Below are 15,522 nucleotides of genomic sequence, written 5' to 3'. Positions count from 1 at the left end.
TGACTGCATTAAAAACTCCAATGAAACTTCACAAAGAGGGGACGGGGCGCCTGGGTGGCTCAATCGGTTAAGCGTCTGACTTCAACTCGGGTCATGATCTCATGATTGGTGTGTTTGAGCCCTACATCAGGCTCTCTGCGGTCAGCCAGACCCCGCTTTAGATCCTTTGTCCCCCTCTCCCTGTGCCCCTCCCCTGCTCTCTCTCAATAAATTAATAATAAAAATAAATTTTAAAAAACTGCACAAAGAGGCTGTGGACTGGAGTTGGACTCTGGGCTGTGGCTTGCCAGCTCCTGGTCTGGGGCACCTGACTCTTTGGGGCCTGGGGTCTCACCCCTCCATTTCCCTCTTTCTCCCCTCTCTCTCTTTTCTCTGTGTCTATCTTCTTCCTCCCTCTCCCCACAAGCCGTCCTGACAGCTGTCTGGCCCAGCCTCTGCGAGAGTGCGCACTAAAAATATCCCCCGGCAGCAGCCAAAGCACCTGGGGGCCCTGGAGCATGCGCCAGGAGCCGGATGTGCGACCTTGGCCCGGGCACTCTCAGCACAGCCTGCTCGCGGGCAGCCCCTCCCTGCTTCCCTGAGCCTGGGCCACAACTGCCCCCTGATTTCTCCATGTTCCTTCAGCATCCAGGTCAGACCTCCAGGCCTCTGCACCCATGCTGTCCTCTCTGGGAGGCCACCATCCAGCCATTCGTCAGTCAACATACTGGATCCTCACGGGGAACAGCGTCCAGTGGGAGAGTCAGACACGTAGGGCGATACAAGCACCCACGGTGTCAGGGGCGGGGGGGTGGGGGGGGTGGGGGGTGGGGCCAGAGGAGGACCCACGTGCCCCTTGGGGATGAGAGAAACCCTCGGGAGGAAGCGGAGAATTAAACCACTTTAGGGGAAGAGGAAGAGCGCACCTGGCGGAGGGACCACAGAGGCCCAGGCTGGGTCTCTTAAAGGAATCGGTGGGGGGGGGGGGGGGGGGGGGGAACTGGTAGTGTTGAAGCTCCCCAGGGGGAGGCTGCTGCAGGTCAGGGCGGGCCCTACAGCTGCCCGGACAACCCCCCCCCCCCCCCCCCCCCCCCCCCCCCGCCAACACTTGGGGCTTCTGCTTCAAGGGACTGGGGGGAGCAGGATGGGGCTGGGAATCTGGGGCATTTTTCTGGGAAGAAGTGGGCTTTTAGGAGGTGGTTATGAAGGAGGGGATGGCTGCCTCTCCCGGGAACAGCAGTGCAATAAGCTCTCGTCTTCCAAGCCCCACCTGCTAGGACCTCTCCTCCAGGAAGCCCTCCCTGTGCTCCCTCTGGTTCTGTCCTACCCCACTCCAGGCCCTCCTCTGGCTCTTCCCGACCCACTCCCTTTAAATGCCAGGCTGCCACCGGAAGTCACCCTCCTCTGTTTCCTTCTCATCTGTAGTCTGGGTTGCAGCCAGGACGGGACAAGGTGGGCACCCATCTACACACGATATGTGCCTTTACCCTGCATGGCACATAGTAGGTGCTCAGGAAATGTTGATTGCACTGCTGGTGACCTTGGGGACGTTCCTTAACCTCCCTGTGGGCCCCTGCCCCCACCTCTCCCTATCTTAGAAGGAAGAAAATTGGCCTGAATTTCAAGGTGGCCTCAGGGCCTGAGGCCTCCCCCCACCCCCACCCCCAGGGCTTCCTTCCCCAACAGACAGTTCTGCATCCTGTCCTTCCCATCCCCATAGCATCGGTTTTTAGGATCCAAGGTCAGGGCCGGTGAGAGCTTTGGTACCAGTGCACCCGAGCCAAGTCTTGCCTCTGACCTGTCTTCGGAGTGGGACTTCAAAGAGTAGCTTCTTGTCCCGGAGCCTCAGAGCCTCAGTCCTGTAACATAAGAATCACCACCTCCTTTCCCCTGGTCCGGGGGGCGGGGTGTTCAGCATTGGGTCGGAAAGAAGCCTGGGCCAGGGCTTCTGTGTAGGAACTAAGAGCTAAGTCACCAGGTCAGATGTAGAGCTGGGAGGAGAGCACTGCAGGCGAGGGAAGAGCAGGGGCAAAGGCCCTGAGGTGAGACTGGTTTTGTTAGGGCAGCAGTGAACAGGCAGGGAGAAATGAGGACAAGGAGGTGCACAGGGCCCTCCTGCATAGGCCTGGAAGGTTGTGGGGAGGGTGTGGGGGTCTTTACTAAGGGTGCTGACCCCTCAGGAGAGGGCTTGGAGCTGGAAAGGAAGGTGATCCGTCTCTGTCTGGAAACTCCCGCCCAGACCCAGGGGCACATGTAAACATCCTGAAGCCACCGTGCACACACTGGAATGGGGCACTTAAGCAGAGGGTGGGGGCCAGGTTTCTCACTGTCGGCGAGGCATGTTATAGACAGGCAAGGGGAGGAGACTAGAAAGATCCGTCTGCTAATGGATTAGGCGTGGAGACATCTGCATGAATTCATGTGTAACTTAATATAGACATAGTTACATATGGAGGTATTTACAGATCTGTGTATGTACATAGTTAATAGACACATTTTGGATCCTTGCTCCGTCAGCTCTGAGGGCCTAGAAGCAATGACACCCCGGTGGCAGGCCACACACACACCTGCCCAGATCTTGGTTTATATTAATACAGCACCGCGCCCTTTATCTGTGGGGAATACATTCCAAGATCCCCGGTGGATGCCTGAAGCCACAGATAGTCATGAACTGTATATCTATCCTATGTTTTCTCCTCTCCATCCATACCTATGATAGAGTTTAATTTCTAAATTAGGCACATGATAACAATTTACTGCGGTCTGTCTCTCAGATTAGCATCTTGTACTGTACTCGCTCTTTTCGCTCTTCTCGTGGTGATGTGAGACGATAAAATGCCTATGTGAGGAGATGAAGTGAATCGAATGACGCAGGCGTTGTGATGTAGCACCGGGCTACCGTTGACCTTCTGACCATCTGCTTCTGGACTGCGGTTGATCACAAACCACTGACACTGTGCAAAAGGGGAGACTATTTGTACCCTCCAGCAAAAGGCACCAGGGCTGCTCCTTGGAGAAAAGGCCGACGGTCAGAGGGGGGCAGGAAATATACAAGAGGAGCATAAAGTATTTCGTAGGGACAAAGTAAGGAGGTACTAAGAGGGGGAAAGCATGGGTGTCATGGGGGCATGTCAAAGAGCCCTGGGAGCCAACTGAATGAGCTTCCGATGGCCAAAGCTGACACAAATTTGAGCAAGAAAATCAATAAAGTAGTATTGGGTTTTAACCCAAAGTAGGAAGTAAATATCCATGAGTCCATACCGATGTGAATGATTGAAGAAATAAATAAACAGGGAGAAGAGAGGAACTCAAAATAATTTGTGCAGGGGGAAACTTGACTCCCCACCCCTTAGGCGTGGGCTGCACACCCCGACTTCCTTCCACGGGGCACAGCGCCAAAAGAGGGAAGAGAGTAACTTCACAGTGGAGACACTTGAGAGATGCCACTTCCGGCAGGTGAGCAAGGTCAACGTCACAGTCAAGAGTCACGCTCGTGGCATGTTCTGTGGACTTGGTGTGACAAGAAGGGCACTTCACCTCTGTGGTCTTCCCCAGAGCTGTCACCACCTTCCCCCTCCCCCCCAGGCCAACCATGAAAAAACACCAGACAAATCACAGCTCAGGGATTTCCCACAATACACTTGACCCAAACTGGCAAAGACATCAAAAACCAGAAAGCCCAAGGGGCTCCTGGGTGACTCAGTCAGTTAAACCTCCGACTTCAGCTCAGGTCATGATCTCCTAGTTCGTGAGTTCGAGACCCCCATCGAGCTCCCTGCGGCCAGCTCAGAGCCCGCTTCGGATCCTCTGTCCCCCTCTCTCTCTGCCCCTTCCCTGCACGTTCTCTCTCTCTCCAAAATAAATAATAAACATTAAACAACTACAGGGAAGTCCAAGAAACTGTCTGAGCCTAAGGAGACCTGAAGACGAAGTAAAACATGGAGTCCTGGGACAGAGAAAGGATATTAGGGAAAGTGGAGAAAATCTGAATAATATATAGACTTTAGTTATTAGCAATGTCTTGGTATTCAGTTCACAATTGTGACAAATATACCGGATTAATGTAAGGTGTTAATAATCGGGGAAATTGGGCATGGGGTATACAGGAACTCTGTACTATCTTCACCGTAATTCTGGAAATCATAAACTAAAATAAACTGTGTATATTTTATTTTATTTTATTTTATTTTATTTTATTTTATTTTATTTTATTTTAGAGAGAGTGTGAGTGGTGGGGAGCAGAGGGGGAGAGAGAGAGAGGTAATCTTAGGCAGGCTCCATGCTCACCACCCTGGGATCATGACCTGAGCCAACATCAAGAGTCAGGCTGTTTCGAAGGGACACATGCACCCCATGTTTATAGCAGCACTAGCAACCATAGCCAAAGTATGGAAAGAGCCCAAATGTCCGTTGATGGGTGAATGGATAAAGAAGATGTGGCCGAGGGAGTATTACTCGGCAATAAAAAGAATGAACTCTTGGGGTGCCTGGATGGCTCAGTCGGTGGAGCATCCGACTTCGGCTCAGGTCATGATCTCGCAGTTTGTGAGTTTCGGCCCCTCATCGGGCTCTGTGCCGACGGCTCAGAGCCTGCAGCCTGCTTCGGATTCTGTGTCTCCCTCTCTCTCTGCCCCTCCCTTGCTCATACTCTGCCTCTCTCTGTCTCTCAAAAATAAATAAATGTTAAAAAAAATAAATTAAAAAAAAAAAGAACTCTTGCCATTTGCAACTATGTGGATGGAACTGGAGGGTATTATGTTAAGTGAAATTAGTCAGAGAAAGACAAATATATGACTTCACTCATATGAAGACTTTAAGACACAGAACAGATGAACATAAGGGAAGGGATGCAAAAATAATATAAAAACAGGGAGGGGGGCAAAACAGAAGAGACCCTTCAATGTGGAGAACAAACACAGGGTTACTGGAGGGGTTGTGGGAGGGGGGATGGGCTAAATGGGTAAGGGGCATTAGGGAATCTACTCCTGAAATCATTGTTGCACGATATGCTAACTCATTTGGACATAAATTTAAAAAATAAAAAATAATTAAAAATAATTAATTAATTTAAAAAAATAAATAAATGGGGGGAAAAAGAGTCAGGAACTCTACCAACTAAGCCACTCAGGCGCCCCTAAAATAAATCGGGTATAAAAGAAAAAACAGAACAAAACAAAAACCCTATAGTTCCCATGGGAACAGGGACTGTTCTGGGCAGGAGTGGAGGCAACCAGAGGCCCGAGTAGGAAGCCAAGGCAGCATCCAGGCTGGAGATGACTCGGCCTGACCTTGGGCCACGGGGTGAGGAGTTACAGGAAAATGGACAAATTGGGGTGTTTCAGAAACACAGGGCCAGCAGGACCAACGTGGATGACAGGAAGAAAAGACTATGGGACTCGGGGCGCATGCTCTTGGGCTACCCTTACTGAGCTAGGGGAGCAGGCCTGGGGCCGGGAGATCATCCTAGTGTTCCAATGGAGGGCTGAATGACAGGTGCATTGTATAAATCTCACTTTATGAGGGCCCAGGTGAGGGGGGCGGAAGCCTTTCTGATTTGTGACATGACAGCATTCTTGTGGATAGTTCTTCCCAGTCCTGGGGCCAAGGATGCGGACTTGCTGTGTGGCCTCCGAGCGAGTTCTTCCCTTCTGAGTCTCATTTTCTCCATCTATAAACTGAGAATCAATAAGGTCCGATAAGGTTCCGCCCACAAGCTTGTCGGTGGGGGACATCAAATAGCTCTGTTCAGTACCTGGCACACAGTGGGCCCTCAATAAACTGTGGTCACCCCGTCCCTCTCCCCCTGGGTCTCAGGTGGCGGGAGAGGCGCCTGTTGCTTTAACTTATGCAAATAAACTGCGGGTGGTGGAAAGGAGGGGGGTGATGAAAAAAAGGCGCCGCTCCTCTGGATCAGCCAATCAGCTCGCCGGACCGACGGAGCCAGCCGCCTGAATGGCCCAATGGCGGACCGCGCGGACTCCAAGCCCGCCCCTGCCCCCGGGCGCCGTCGGGTGGGTGGGGACTCTCTACGCCACGCCCCGGGGGCGGAGCCAGGCGGCTGCCGCGCCGCAACCGCGGAGGTAGGGGCGGGGCGGGCTCGGGTGTCAGAGACCGAGCCGCAGGTGGCGGCGGGCGCGGGGCTCGGCCAGAGCTCGGGAGGTGAGTGCAGTCCTCGGGACCCCTCGAATCCCCTGGCCCGCGCACTCCCTCATGCGTACCGCGCCCAGTAGCCCAGGAAGCCACTGGGGGCAAAGGCGCGGCAGGGCATGAGGGATGGCGAAATTGGGGGTTGGGGGCTGCGCGGTGGGCGCCCGGCCTCCCAGCGGCCATAATCGGGGGTCTTTGGAGGGAGATAGGGACCCTTCTCCAATTCCCCCGTCTCCTGGCCTAGAATCGGAGCGTGCAGGAGGGCGGCTATCACGTGAGACCCCTCCCCAAATCTCTTTATTCTAAGCCTGCATTTGGGTGCAGGTTCCAGGGCTGCAAAGATGGGGGCGTCGCTCTCCCTCCAGCCTGGGACCCAGGACAGCCGAAGTGGAGACCACTCTCAATTTCCCTCTTCCCAGCTCTGGTCTGCAGACCCCTGAGGACAGAGATGAAGAACCCCCTTCCCTTTTTTCTCCACTGGGAACCCTGATCCGCCTGGAGGAGGAGCTGGGGGGGGGGGGGGGCGGTGGTCCCCGGGCCCCTCCCCTGGACTGTTCTATCCCAGCCCCCTGCCGCAAGGATGAGGTGGGGGGCGTTTCACGGGCATCCTCTGCAGGGACCCCCCAAAGTTGGAATTCTGGGGAGGGGTCAACATGGGGACTGGCCAGGCAAGGCCTGGAAGGGCCTGGAGCACGGACTTGGGGGTGGTCCCTGTCTCAGTGGGGGGTGGGCAGCCAGCATCTGTTCTGGAGATTAAAATAAATCGAGGTAAATTAGGATCTTGCCGGAGGCTGACTGCGAGTGGGGTGCGGAGGAGGGTTGTGGGGTGGGCGGCCCCTCCATCTGCCTCAAATCTGGGAGTTGCCTGCCCCAGCCGCAGTGGGGACCAGGAGGCAGCTTTGATGGACCTGCCTCACTGGTGACCTTGGGCAGGTGACAGCACCTCCCTGAGCCTTGGTTTTCTCCTTTGAAAATGGGGCTGAGGGCTTCAGAGGCTGTATCCCACGGATTCTGAAACCCACACACTCCATCATTAGCCAAACTAGAACTTCCCCTTTTGCTTAAGATGTCAGTGGTTTGGGGGTGAGAGGGCAGTGGGTTGGGAGACCCCCTGACATGCCTTGCCGTCCTCCGAGCCTCAGTTTACTGCACCGCAAAATGGATTCGTGGTCACTCTGGCATTGCTGGAAGGGCTATTCTGCCGGACGGTAAAATATATTACGAAGCTGCGATCATTGGAACAGAGGCCTGGGGCACACCCTGACCCACATATTGTCACCCACGCCAGGGGTAAGCCAGTTCCTGGGTGGGGTCCTGGGTAGGAGGAGGTGGGAGGCACCAGGCCAGCCCATCTCTCGTCTCTGCAGTGGACACAGGGGTGAGTGTGGGCCTGGGAGTCCAACACCCCCAGGTTTAAATTCAATTCTCCCCCCCCCCACCCCCGGAACTTGGCGTGTTCTTCTGTGAAATGGGCTGAATCCCCCTTGGAAGATCATAAGAGACGTGGGAAGATGGGAGCACTGTAAATACAGACATGGTCATTATAATACTATTACAAAATTAGTGATCATAAATGGGGTCACAGCTGCCTGGGAGCAGGGAGGAGAGAGGAGAGTCTTCAAGGGTGTTGCCTGCTGTGTCTCTAGAGCCCGGTACACAGTTGGTGCTCAATAGGTGTTTGCCAAATAGATGACAAAGAGGGAAGAGACTAGTGGGGAGGACTGAAAACTTCCTAAGCCTGACAGTTTGGGCGCCGTATGACATGGGGCGTGTGCCTCAGTTTCCCCAGCGGGGTAATGGCCAAGCTGAGACACTGCCTTGAAGTGAGAATCAACCCGGATTGTGCAAAGGTCACTGGCGGCTGGGCCTGGAAGGGAGGAAGTTCATGACAGAAGATGGTCATTGAAACAGCAGGGCCAAGAGGCCAGTCACAGGAAAGGAAGAGAAAAACCCCAAACTGGCCCTCCTGGGTACAGAACTGGAGTCTGCGGGGAGCAAAATGTCAGAGCCTCTTCCACAGGAACCTGGAGGCCCAGAGGTCAGGGTAGGCCCAAGGTCACAGCAGGAGGTCAGGGGCTTTGGACAGGTGGCTTAGAGTTAGTGAGCCCTGCCTTCTTTGCTGACTCCATTCCTGTCTTGTTTTCTCTGTTCCTGGGTGTGCTCACATGCTCAACCCAGTGCAGAGCCCCAGGTTTTGGGGGGAATTGGTGCTGGCAGCTCCTGGGGCAGGTGTCAGAGAGGCTCTGTTCTCTCCTCCAGGCAGCCAGAGGATGGGGGCATCCCGGTCGACTGACAGCCTGCTGTGTGACCTTGGGCAAGTCCCTGTCCATCTTTGGGCTTTGCCCTGGTGCTATGGACCTCTTTTCTCCATCAGATACAGAGGCCACCGTGTCTCAGACACGATACTTTGAGAGGTCCGTGGAAGTGTCTTAACCTCTTTCAAAATCAGAAGGGAAGAAGATGAGCTTTGGGGTCAAAAAAGACATTTTAACATGTGATATTAATATATGCATTTCTGTGCCACTGCAATCGTAACATGTAGTTTAAATTCTTTTTTTTTTTTTTTTTTTTGCTAGAGGAAGGGGCCCGTGAAAGTTTTCACGCAGCCCTGCATTTGAGCCTCGGCTGTACAAACACGAGCATGTGGTCTCCCCACCTCTCTGAGCCTTGGTTTCCCCTCTGCAAAGCAGGCATCATTAGCCCACCTCAGGATGGGGAGATGTGGAAAGCTTAGCCCAGGACAGATGCAATTTAGGGCATGCTGTTATTTCACAATTGTTGTCATGATTGTTATTTGTTGGGTAATAACAGCCCCAGCCTTGGGGCCCCAGGTTCAGGTACCTCAGTTTACCCGTCCTCGGCCGGCCCAGTTCCAGGGAGGTCCCAGGGGTGCTGGTCTGGTGGGGGAGGTGAGGTGGCGGTTGGGAGGTAGGCGGGGCAGGGTAAGCTTCCTGTCCCCCAGGCACACAGGCCTCCTTGGGGCTTGGTGCTGACTGACGGAAGTGACAGGGGCCCGCGTGGCTATCTCCTGGTGCCCACCCTGTCTGTCGGGGGTCCCCCAGCCCCGCTCGCTGCCCTGTCTGGTGAGTTCGAGCCCTGCCAGGAGGTCCCCATTGCCCCCCTCAGGAACAGAAGTTGGGGGGGGGGGCCTCTGCCTGGCCTGGGGTTTCTGGAGAAGCAGCAGGTGTCACTTCCTGGGCCGGGCAGGAGCTTGCGTGGCGGCTACCTTTCGCTCTGCCCCTCTGCCCCCCATTACGGTTCGGAGTGGTGGGCCTGGCTGTGGGGCAGTAGGGGGGGACACGGACCCCCAGAGCCGCATGCGGTGGTTCCAAACCAGAGTTCTTTGGCAGGCAGGCCAGGGACAAAATCACAGGGACCTTGGGACAGTGAGTTCTTTCTCTGTGGCTCAGTTTCCTCATCTGTAAAGCTGGGGTTGAGCCCCATGGTGTGGCTGTGAAGGCTGAATGAACGGGTACCTCTGGCGGGGGGGGAGCTGGGTACTGACCCACAAACATACTGGCTCTCGGCGCGTTGTGGGGGGAGGGGCAATCTAATCGGAGCTGTGAAAACAGTTGAGATTCTAGGTTTCTGAGGAACTTGGGCCCGGGGGCTCCTAGGATCCTCTAAGCAGCATCTTCTAGCAGAACTTTCTCTGTGCTGTCCGATATGGTGGCCACCAGCCCTGGAAGCAAGGTTGGCTCCAAGGAGCTGGGATTGGGGGGGGACAGGAGGGGGCGTTCATTGTATTTCATTGCACTTCGTTTAAAATTCAGTTGCCACATGAGGTTAGTGGTTCCCATATCACTCAGCTCAGCCCTAAGGGATCTGGAGATACTCCGGGTCCAAATCGTGGTCAGGAATGAAGAAATGAGATGGGAATTTAGGGCTTTTCCCCCTTGGGAGGTCAGCCTAGCTCCGGACCAGACTGGGTTTCCTCTGGGAGGGCACAGTGACTAGGGTTTCTCAAGGTCCCCAGCATCACCCGGCACAGGGTGGTTATTGGAAGTAAATATTTTTTTAATACACGTATTTTTTTTTTCAACTTTTTTTTTATTTTTATTTTTTATTTTTTTTAATTTTTGGGACAGAGAGAGACAGAGCATGAACGGGGGAGGGGCAGAGAGAGAGGGAGACACAGAATCGGAAACAGGCTCCAGGCTCTGAGCCATCAGCCCAGAGCCTGACGCGGGGCTCGAACTCACGGACCGCGAGATCGTGACCTGGCTGAAGTCGGACGCTTAACTGACTGCGCCATCCAGGCGCCCCTTAATACACGTATTTTTAAGTTGACTTATTTATTTTGAGAGAGACAGAGACAGCATGAGTGGGGGAGGGGCAGAGAGAAACAGAGAGAGAGAGAGAGAGAGAGAGAGAGAGAGAGAGAGAGAGAGAGAATCCCAAGCAGGCTCCGTGCTACCAGCACAGAGCCCAACAGGGGGCTTGAACCCACCAAGCCGCGAAGATCGTGACCTAAGCCAAAACCAAGAGTCCAACGCTTAACCAACTGAGCCACCCAGGCGCCCCGGGAATATTTGCTGAATGGAATAATTTTTTGCCTGGTGAACTCCTATCCATGCTTTAACCTCCCACCTCCCATGCCCCCCTCCTTCAGTCCAGGCTCCCACAGTCCCTTCTAACATTTGGCCCAGCCCTGATCCTGCAGGACTGGTGTGTCTGCGTCTGGCTGTACACCCCTAGGCTGGGGGCTCCTCAGGCTCCTCAGTGACCAGACCCAGGACCCAGACCTCGGGTCCCTCTCGTGAACCCTTGCATTGCCCTGGCCACATGGGTACATGTGCTGGGTGACTTAGAGAAGTCAAAGGACCTGGGGCTAGACGACAATGGTTCAAATTAAACTCACTTTTAAGGTTAGCTAAACTGAGGCTCGATGAAGGCAGCCTTGTCCAAGGTCCTTGCTTGGTCCTTTCCCAGTGAGGCCCAAGGAGCTTTCCCTTTTGCGGTCACCAGCCCTGTCCCTGCTGCCACTGTGCCTCCTAGGCTCCCAGCTGCTGCTGAGCTGCCCGAGGGGTCATGAATTATGGATGAGGCCTGCGGGTTCCTGTGACAAGCCCAGCGTCGAGAACGTGCCAAGGACACCAAGTGTCCCTCCTTTGCCAGGCAGCTTGGCCCAGCCCCCCTCTGCGGGGAGGCCTGGGTTCCCCCAACAAGACCCCTTCTAGGCATTCCCTCTTGTTTTGCAGATGGGGAAACTGAGGCACAGAGCTGGATAGTGACTCAGACACCAGGTGAACAGTGGCTTCTGGGAGTCGGGCTTGGGACTCATGGGGGCCCCACTGCCAGCTGGGTCATCATGGTGAGGGGTGAGCTCTCCATTCCAGAGCGTGCATGAGATGCGGACTCACGTAGAGGGATTTGGGAGACCCCCAGGGGTCCTTGGGGACACTTCAGGGACCCCAGCCCCCATGTGGCTGATCACAGTCCCAGTGTCCATTTCTCAGCAGACCCTTTCCAACAGGAGCTGCCCAGCGTGGAGCTGAGTGCTCAGGTCTCGATTCAGCTGGCCCAGGGTGAAAATCTACTGTCATTTCCTGGCTGTGTGACCTTGGCAAGTGGCTTCCCTCTGCAGGGGGTGGGGGTGGGGGGCTCAGTTTTTCCATCTGTGAAATGGCCCTGAGGTTTTCTGCTCAGGCTGAGGGGCTCATCCAGTATTCCAGCCCCCAGTGAACTCCTATTTGTGCTTAAAAACCCCGACTCTTGTGCCTTTTCCTCTAGACCAAGCTCCCCAGCCCCTATCCTTCTATCTAGTCCAGCTCTGACTGCACAGGACTTGGGACATCTATATCCTGATCTGTCCCCGCTAGAATGGGGGCTACTTGGGGGCCAGGCCTGGGGATGAATCGTCTCAGGGGCCCTGGCATGCCAGCCTTGGGGCTTTTGGTTCCTCCTTCATCCTTTCTCTTCCTCTTCCACAGGGAGGATAGTTGGAATTTCCCCTCTTAGGCCCAAGCTGGCCATGGCTTTGTAGCTCAAATTTGCCTCTTTTTGGACAGACACTAAACAGGAACCTGCCGGGGGCTCCACAGAGGCCATCAGGATGTCGTATTTTGGGGAGCACTTTTGGGTAAGTAAGATGCACTTTTATTTTGATGGGGGCTCCTGGAAGGGCTGTGGGGACTTTTATAGAGCTGGGGGTATGTGGCGGCCTATGGGCAGAGCCTTGGACAGGTGGAGGGTCTGCAAGGTGTCGAAGTTAATGTGGGAGGAGTCAGGCTGGATATGAATCTATACCCTCAGACCTCATGGACCTTGTGACCTTGGACAAGTCCCGGCTTCAACAGGGAGACTAAGGCCCAGAGTAGGATTCTCTTTCCTAAAGTTGCCTAGTGAGAAAGTGCAGAGTCGGGGCTCAAACCCAGCGCCGGACTGAACTTCCAGGATCCAGGGTCATTGCAGCCAGGGAATTTCCACGTCTTTCCCACCCTGGAGAGTTGGGGGGTTTCTTGACTTGGCCCCTAGTGGCCCTCCTCAGCCCTGTGCCTTCCGGGCTGGGGACCACATACTGTGACCCAAGGGGGCCAGTGAGACAAAGTTGTTTTTATTCATTCATTTGCTCCCTCCCTCCCTTCCACCATTACTCCACACCCAACCTACTGTGGAACCTGAGGAGGCCCCCAAGAGGCTTCATCCTGGCTCTGACCCCAAGAAGCCCCCAATCTGGGAATCATAGAGCCAGCCAGAGATTCGCAGCCCTGCAGGGTCACGGCTGGGCCCCCCGACTTGGGGGCAACCAGAGGAGGGCTGAGAGCCATGTTTCCCATGGGCTTGGAGGGCTGAGATTTTCCAGAATGTAAGAAAGGCATTCCAGGCAGGGGGAACAGCCTGAGCAAAAGCCCAGAAGCGTGACAAGGTTGACTAGTTGAGGGCACAAGGACTCCTCTTCCAGGGCCGGGCTACTGGGAAGCCACAGGGAATGTATGAACAGAAGAATCTAGGAAGGACCAGGGCAGAAAGCCCCTTCCCCAGTTGCACGCCCTGAGCTTGCCAGAGGAAGCTTGTTGCTAGGTAACTGGTTGCCCCTGGCAACAGGCCTTCTCCCTCCCTTTCCCCTCCCCAGCTGGGGCTCCTCTTACTGCCACTTGCTTTCTTAAAGGGGCCTCACCCCCTTGCCACCTGCTGGGAGGGAGTGGGGGGAGGGGGCCTGACCTCCACCGGCTCCCCAAGGGTCAGATTCCCGGGATTTGTCTCTGAATAGCTATGTGACCCCAGCAAGGGGCCCCCGCTCCTCTCTGAGCCCCTGTTGGTGCCTCTATGTAAGGAGGTTGACTGTTTGCTGATCAGTTGTTGCCCACGTTTTGGAACCCTGACAGCAGCACCTACATTTATTTTAAATTCTTTTTAATTGCATGAGGCATGCAAGCTTGCTGCAGAAAATCCAGATCAGCAGAGAGAAAATAGAAGCCACCCCCGATGCACTCCCCACCCAAAGATAGCCTGGTGCAGAGTGGATAAGGGCTTTGAGTTCAGGATTTGATCTGGGCTCTGCTGGGAGCCCTTGGGCAAGTGACTTTGTCTCTCCAGCCTTCAGCTTTCCCATCTGGGAAAGGGGATATAATTCCTGCCTCCCAAGAGGACTCAGGGAGTACCCTGGGATGTCTTTCACTGGCAAGGTTTCTTTTAATCAATTGTCTGTATTGGTGGCTCTTTGCTGGGTGTCGCTGGCCTGAAGGAGGCTCCTCCAGTCGGGGGAGATCAAGCCAGAGAGGGAAGCCCTGGTCCCACTGGGCCAAGGCAGGGCTGGAGGCATAGAGGGCACTGGGGAGCCATGAGGGAAGTGTGAGCAGGAGAGGGACATCATCAAGCGGTGTTAGAAAGATCCCTCTGGGGTTGGCCTGGGGGCAAGACTGGAGTCCAGAGAGGTTCTGATAAGAGACACAGGCCCAAGACACCCCCTCCTAGGACCCTCGCTGCCAGCACAGCCTGAGAGAGGCAGATACCACTGGGGGCCTTGCCAGGTCTGGGAAACGGGCCAGTGGTTGGCTGCAAGTCAGCCCCAGATGCTGGCCTGGGCAGCGATGCCTGGTGCAGCCTTACTCGAGGATCCCCTGGGTGGGGCAGGCGGGGGTGGGGGGGCTGCTGGGCCTGTTTGCTGAGCCCTCCCCACTGTGCAGGAAGCCCTGTGTTCAGCACACTGCGAGCCTCATCCCACCGAGACCTGTGGGAGGTGGGTGCTGACCTTGTCCCCATTTGTCAGATGAGGAAACGGAGGCCCAGAGAGGTGAAGTTACTAGCTCAGAGCGACCCAGGGCACAAAAGGAGGCTCTGAGACACATCCCTGGGAAGCAGGAGGGGGCACCACTGAACATTCAGGGAAGTGAGCCTCCGAAGAGGGCGGGCCTGGAACTGATCCTTGACAGGCGGAAGGATTTGGATGGATGGGAAGAGAGGCACCCTGGTGGGCTGGAACAGCCCAGGCTAAGGGACAGTGGTAGGAAGGCACGGTATGTCTTTGCACTGTTTGCCATTTTTCTGGCGAGGCCAAGAGGAAGAAGCTGGGGGATGAGATTGGAAAGCCAATTTTGAGGGGCGCCTGAGTGGCTCAGTCGGTCAAGCGTCCAACTCTTGGTTTCAGCTCAGGTCATGATCTCACCGTTCACGGGCTCCAGTCCCGCGTTGGGCTTCGTGCTGACAGTGTGGAGCCTGCTTGGGATTCTCTTACTCTCCCTCTCTCTCTCTGCCCCCGCCCCTCTCTCTCAAAATAAATAAATAAACTTTAAAAAATGAGGGGCACCTGGGTGGCTCAGCCGGTTAGGCTTCTGACTTCAGCTCAGGTCATGATCTCGTGGTTCGTGAGTTCGAGCCCCACACTGGGCCCTCTGCTGTCAGTACAGAACCCGCTTCGGATCCTGATCCTCTGTCTCCCTCTCTCTCTCTCTCTCTCTCTCTCTCTCTCTCTCTCTCTGCCCCTCCTCTACTTGTTCGTTCTCTCGCTTTCTCTCCCTCTCTCTTTCTCTCAAGCCCCCCAAGGGGATAGACAGCAGGCTGATTGGCTCAGGCCTGAAGCAACCCCCGCCGCCAAGGGGTTGGGCTTCCGCTGGTTGGCTCCTCCGGCCACGCCCCCGTTGCTAGGCAACCTTTGATGCCTCCTCCACCCCTTTTCTCAGTCTCCACGTCCATCCCCTGCAGGGTGAAAAGAACCATGGCTTTGAGGTCCTGTACCACAGCGTGAAGCAGGGGCCCATCTCCACCAAGGAGCTGGCCGACTTCATCCGGGAGAGGTGAGGATCCCTAGGCTCGGTCCGCACCTGGCCACGCCCCGCAGCCCAGTCAGCCCCGCCTGCCTCGTGGCCCCGCCCTGGCTCCGCCCCACCTCTCCCCGGCCCGTCCCACCGCCTCCACTCCACACCCTGCCCAACCTGCTCGAACGCCCTGGAAACC

The 15,522-nt window shown here is 55.4% G+C and overlaps 1 protein-coding gene across 2 annotated transcripts in view; it reads left to right on the top strand.

The window, feature by feature from the left end:
• The first annotated feature begins 6,076 nt into the window (after positions 1 to 6,076).
• Positions 6,077 to 15,522, top strand: part of FCHO1 (FCH and mu domain containing endocytic adaptor 1) — a 26,164-nt gene continuing 16,718 nt past the window's right edge. The window contains exons 1-4 of one of the 2 annotated variants that reach the window (XM_058727495.1): positions 6,077 to 6,138; positions 11,328 to 11,372; positions 12,138 to 12,208; positions 15,271 to 15,362. In XM_058727495.1, the coding sequence (XP_058583478.1) occupies positions 12,182 to 12,208; positions 15,271 to 15,362 (119 nt within the window). In that variant the 5' untranslated portion in view covers positions 6,077 to 6,138; positions 11,328 to 11,372; positions 12,138 to 12,181. Of the gene's footprint in view, positions 6,139 to 11,327; positions 11,373 to 11,602; positions 11,693 to 12,137; positions 12,209 to 15,270; positions 15,363 to 15,522 lie in introns of those variants that run through there. The other variant, XM_058727494.1, reaches the window with a different exon arrangement.

The sequence above is a fragment of the Neofelis nebulosa genome, chromosome 4, assembly GCF_028018385.1.
Source record: "Neofelis nebulosa isolate mNeoNeb1 chromosome 4, mNeoNeb1.pri, whole genome shotgun sequence".
In the NCBI taxonomy this organism is placed as follows: domain Eukaryota; kingdom Metazoa; phylum Chordata; class Mammalia; order Carnivora; family Felidae; genus Neofelis; species Neofelis nebulosa.
The sequence above is the reverse complement of the archived record's forward strand: the minus strand, read 5'-3'. Positions and strand labels throughout refer to the sequence as shown.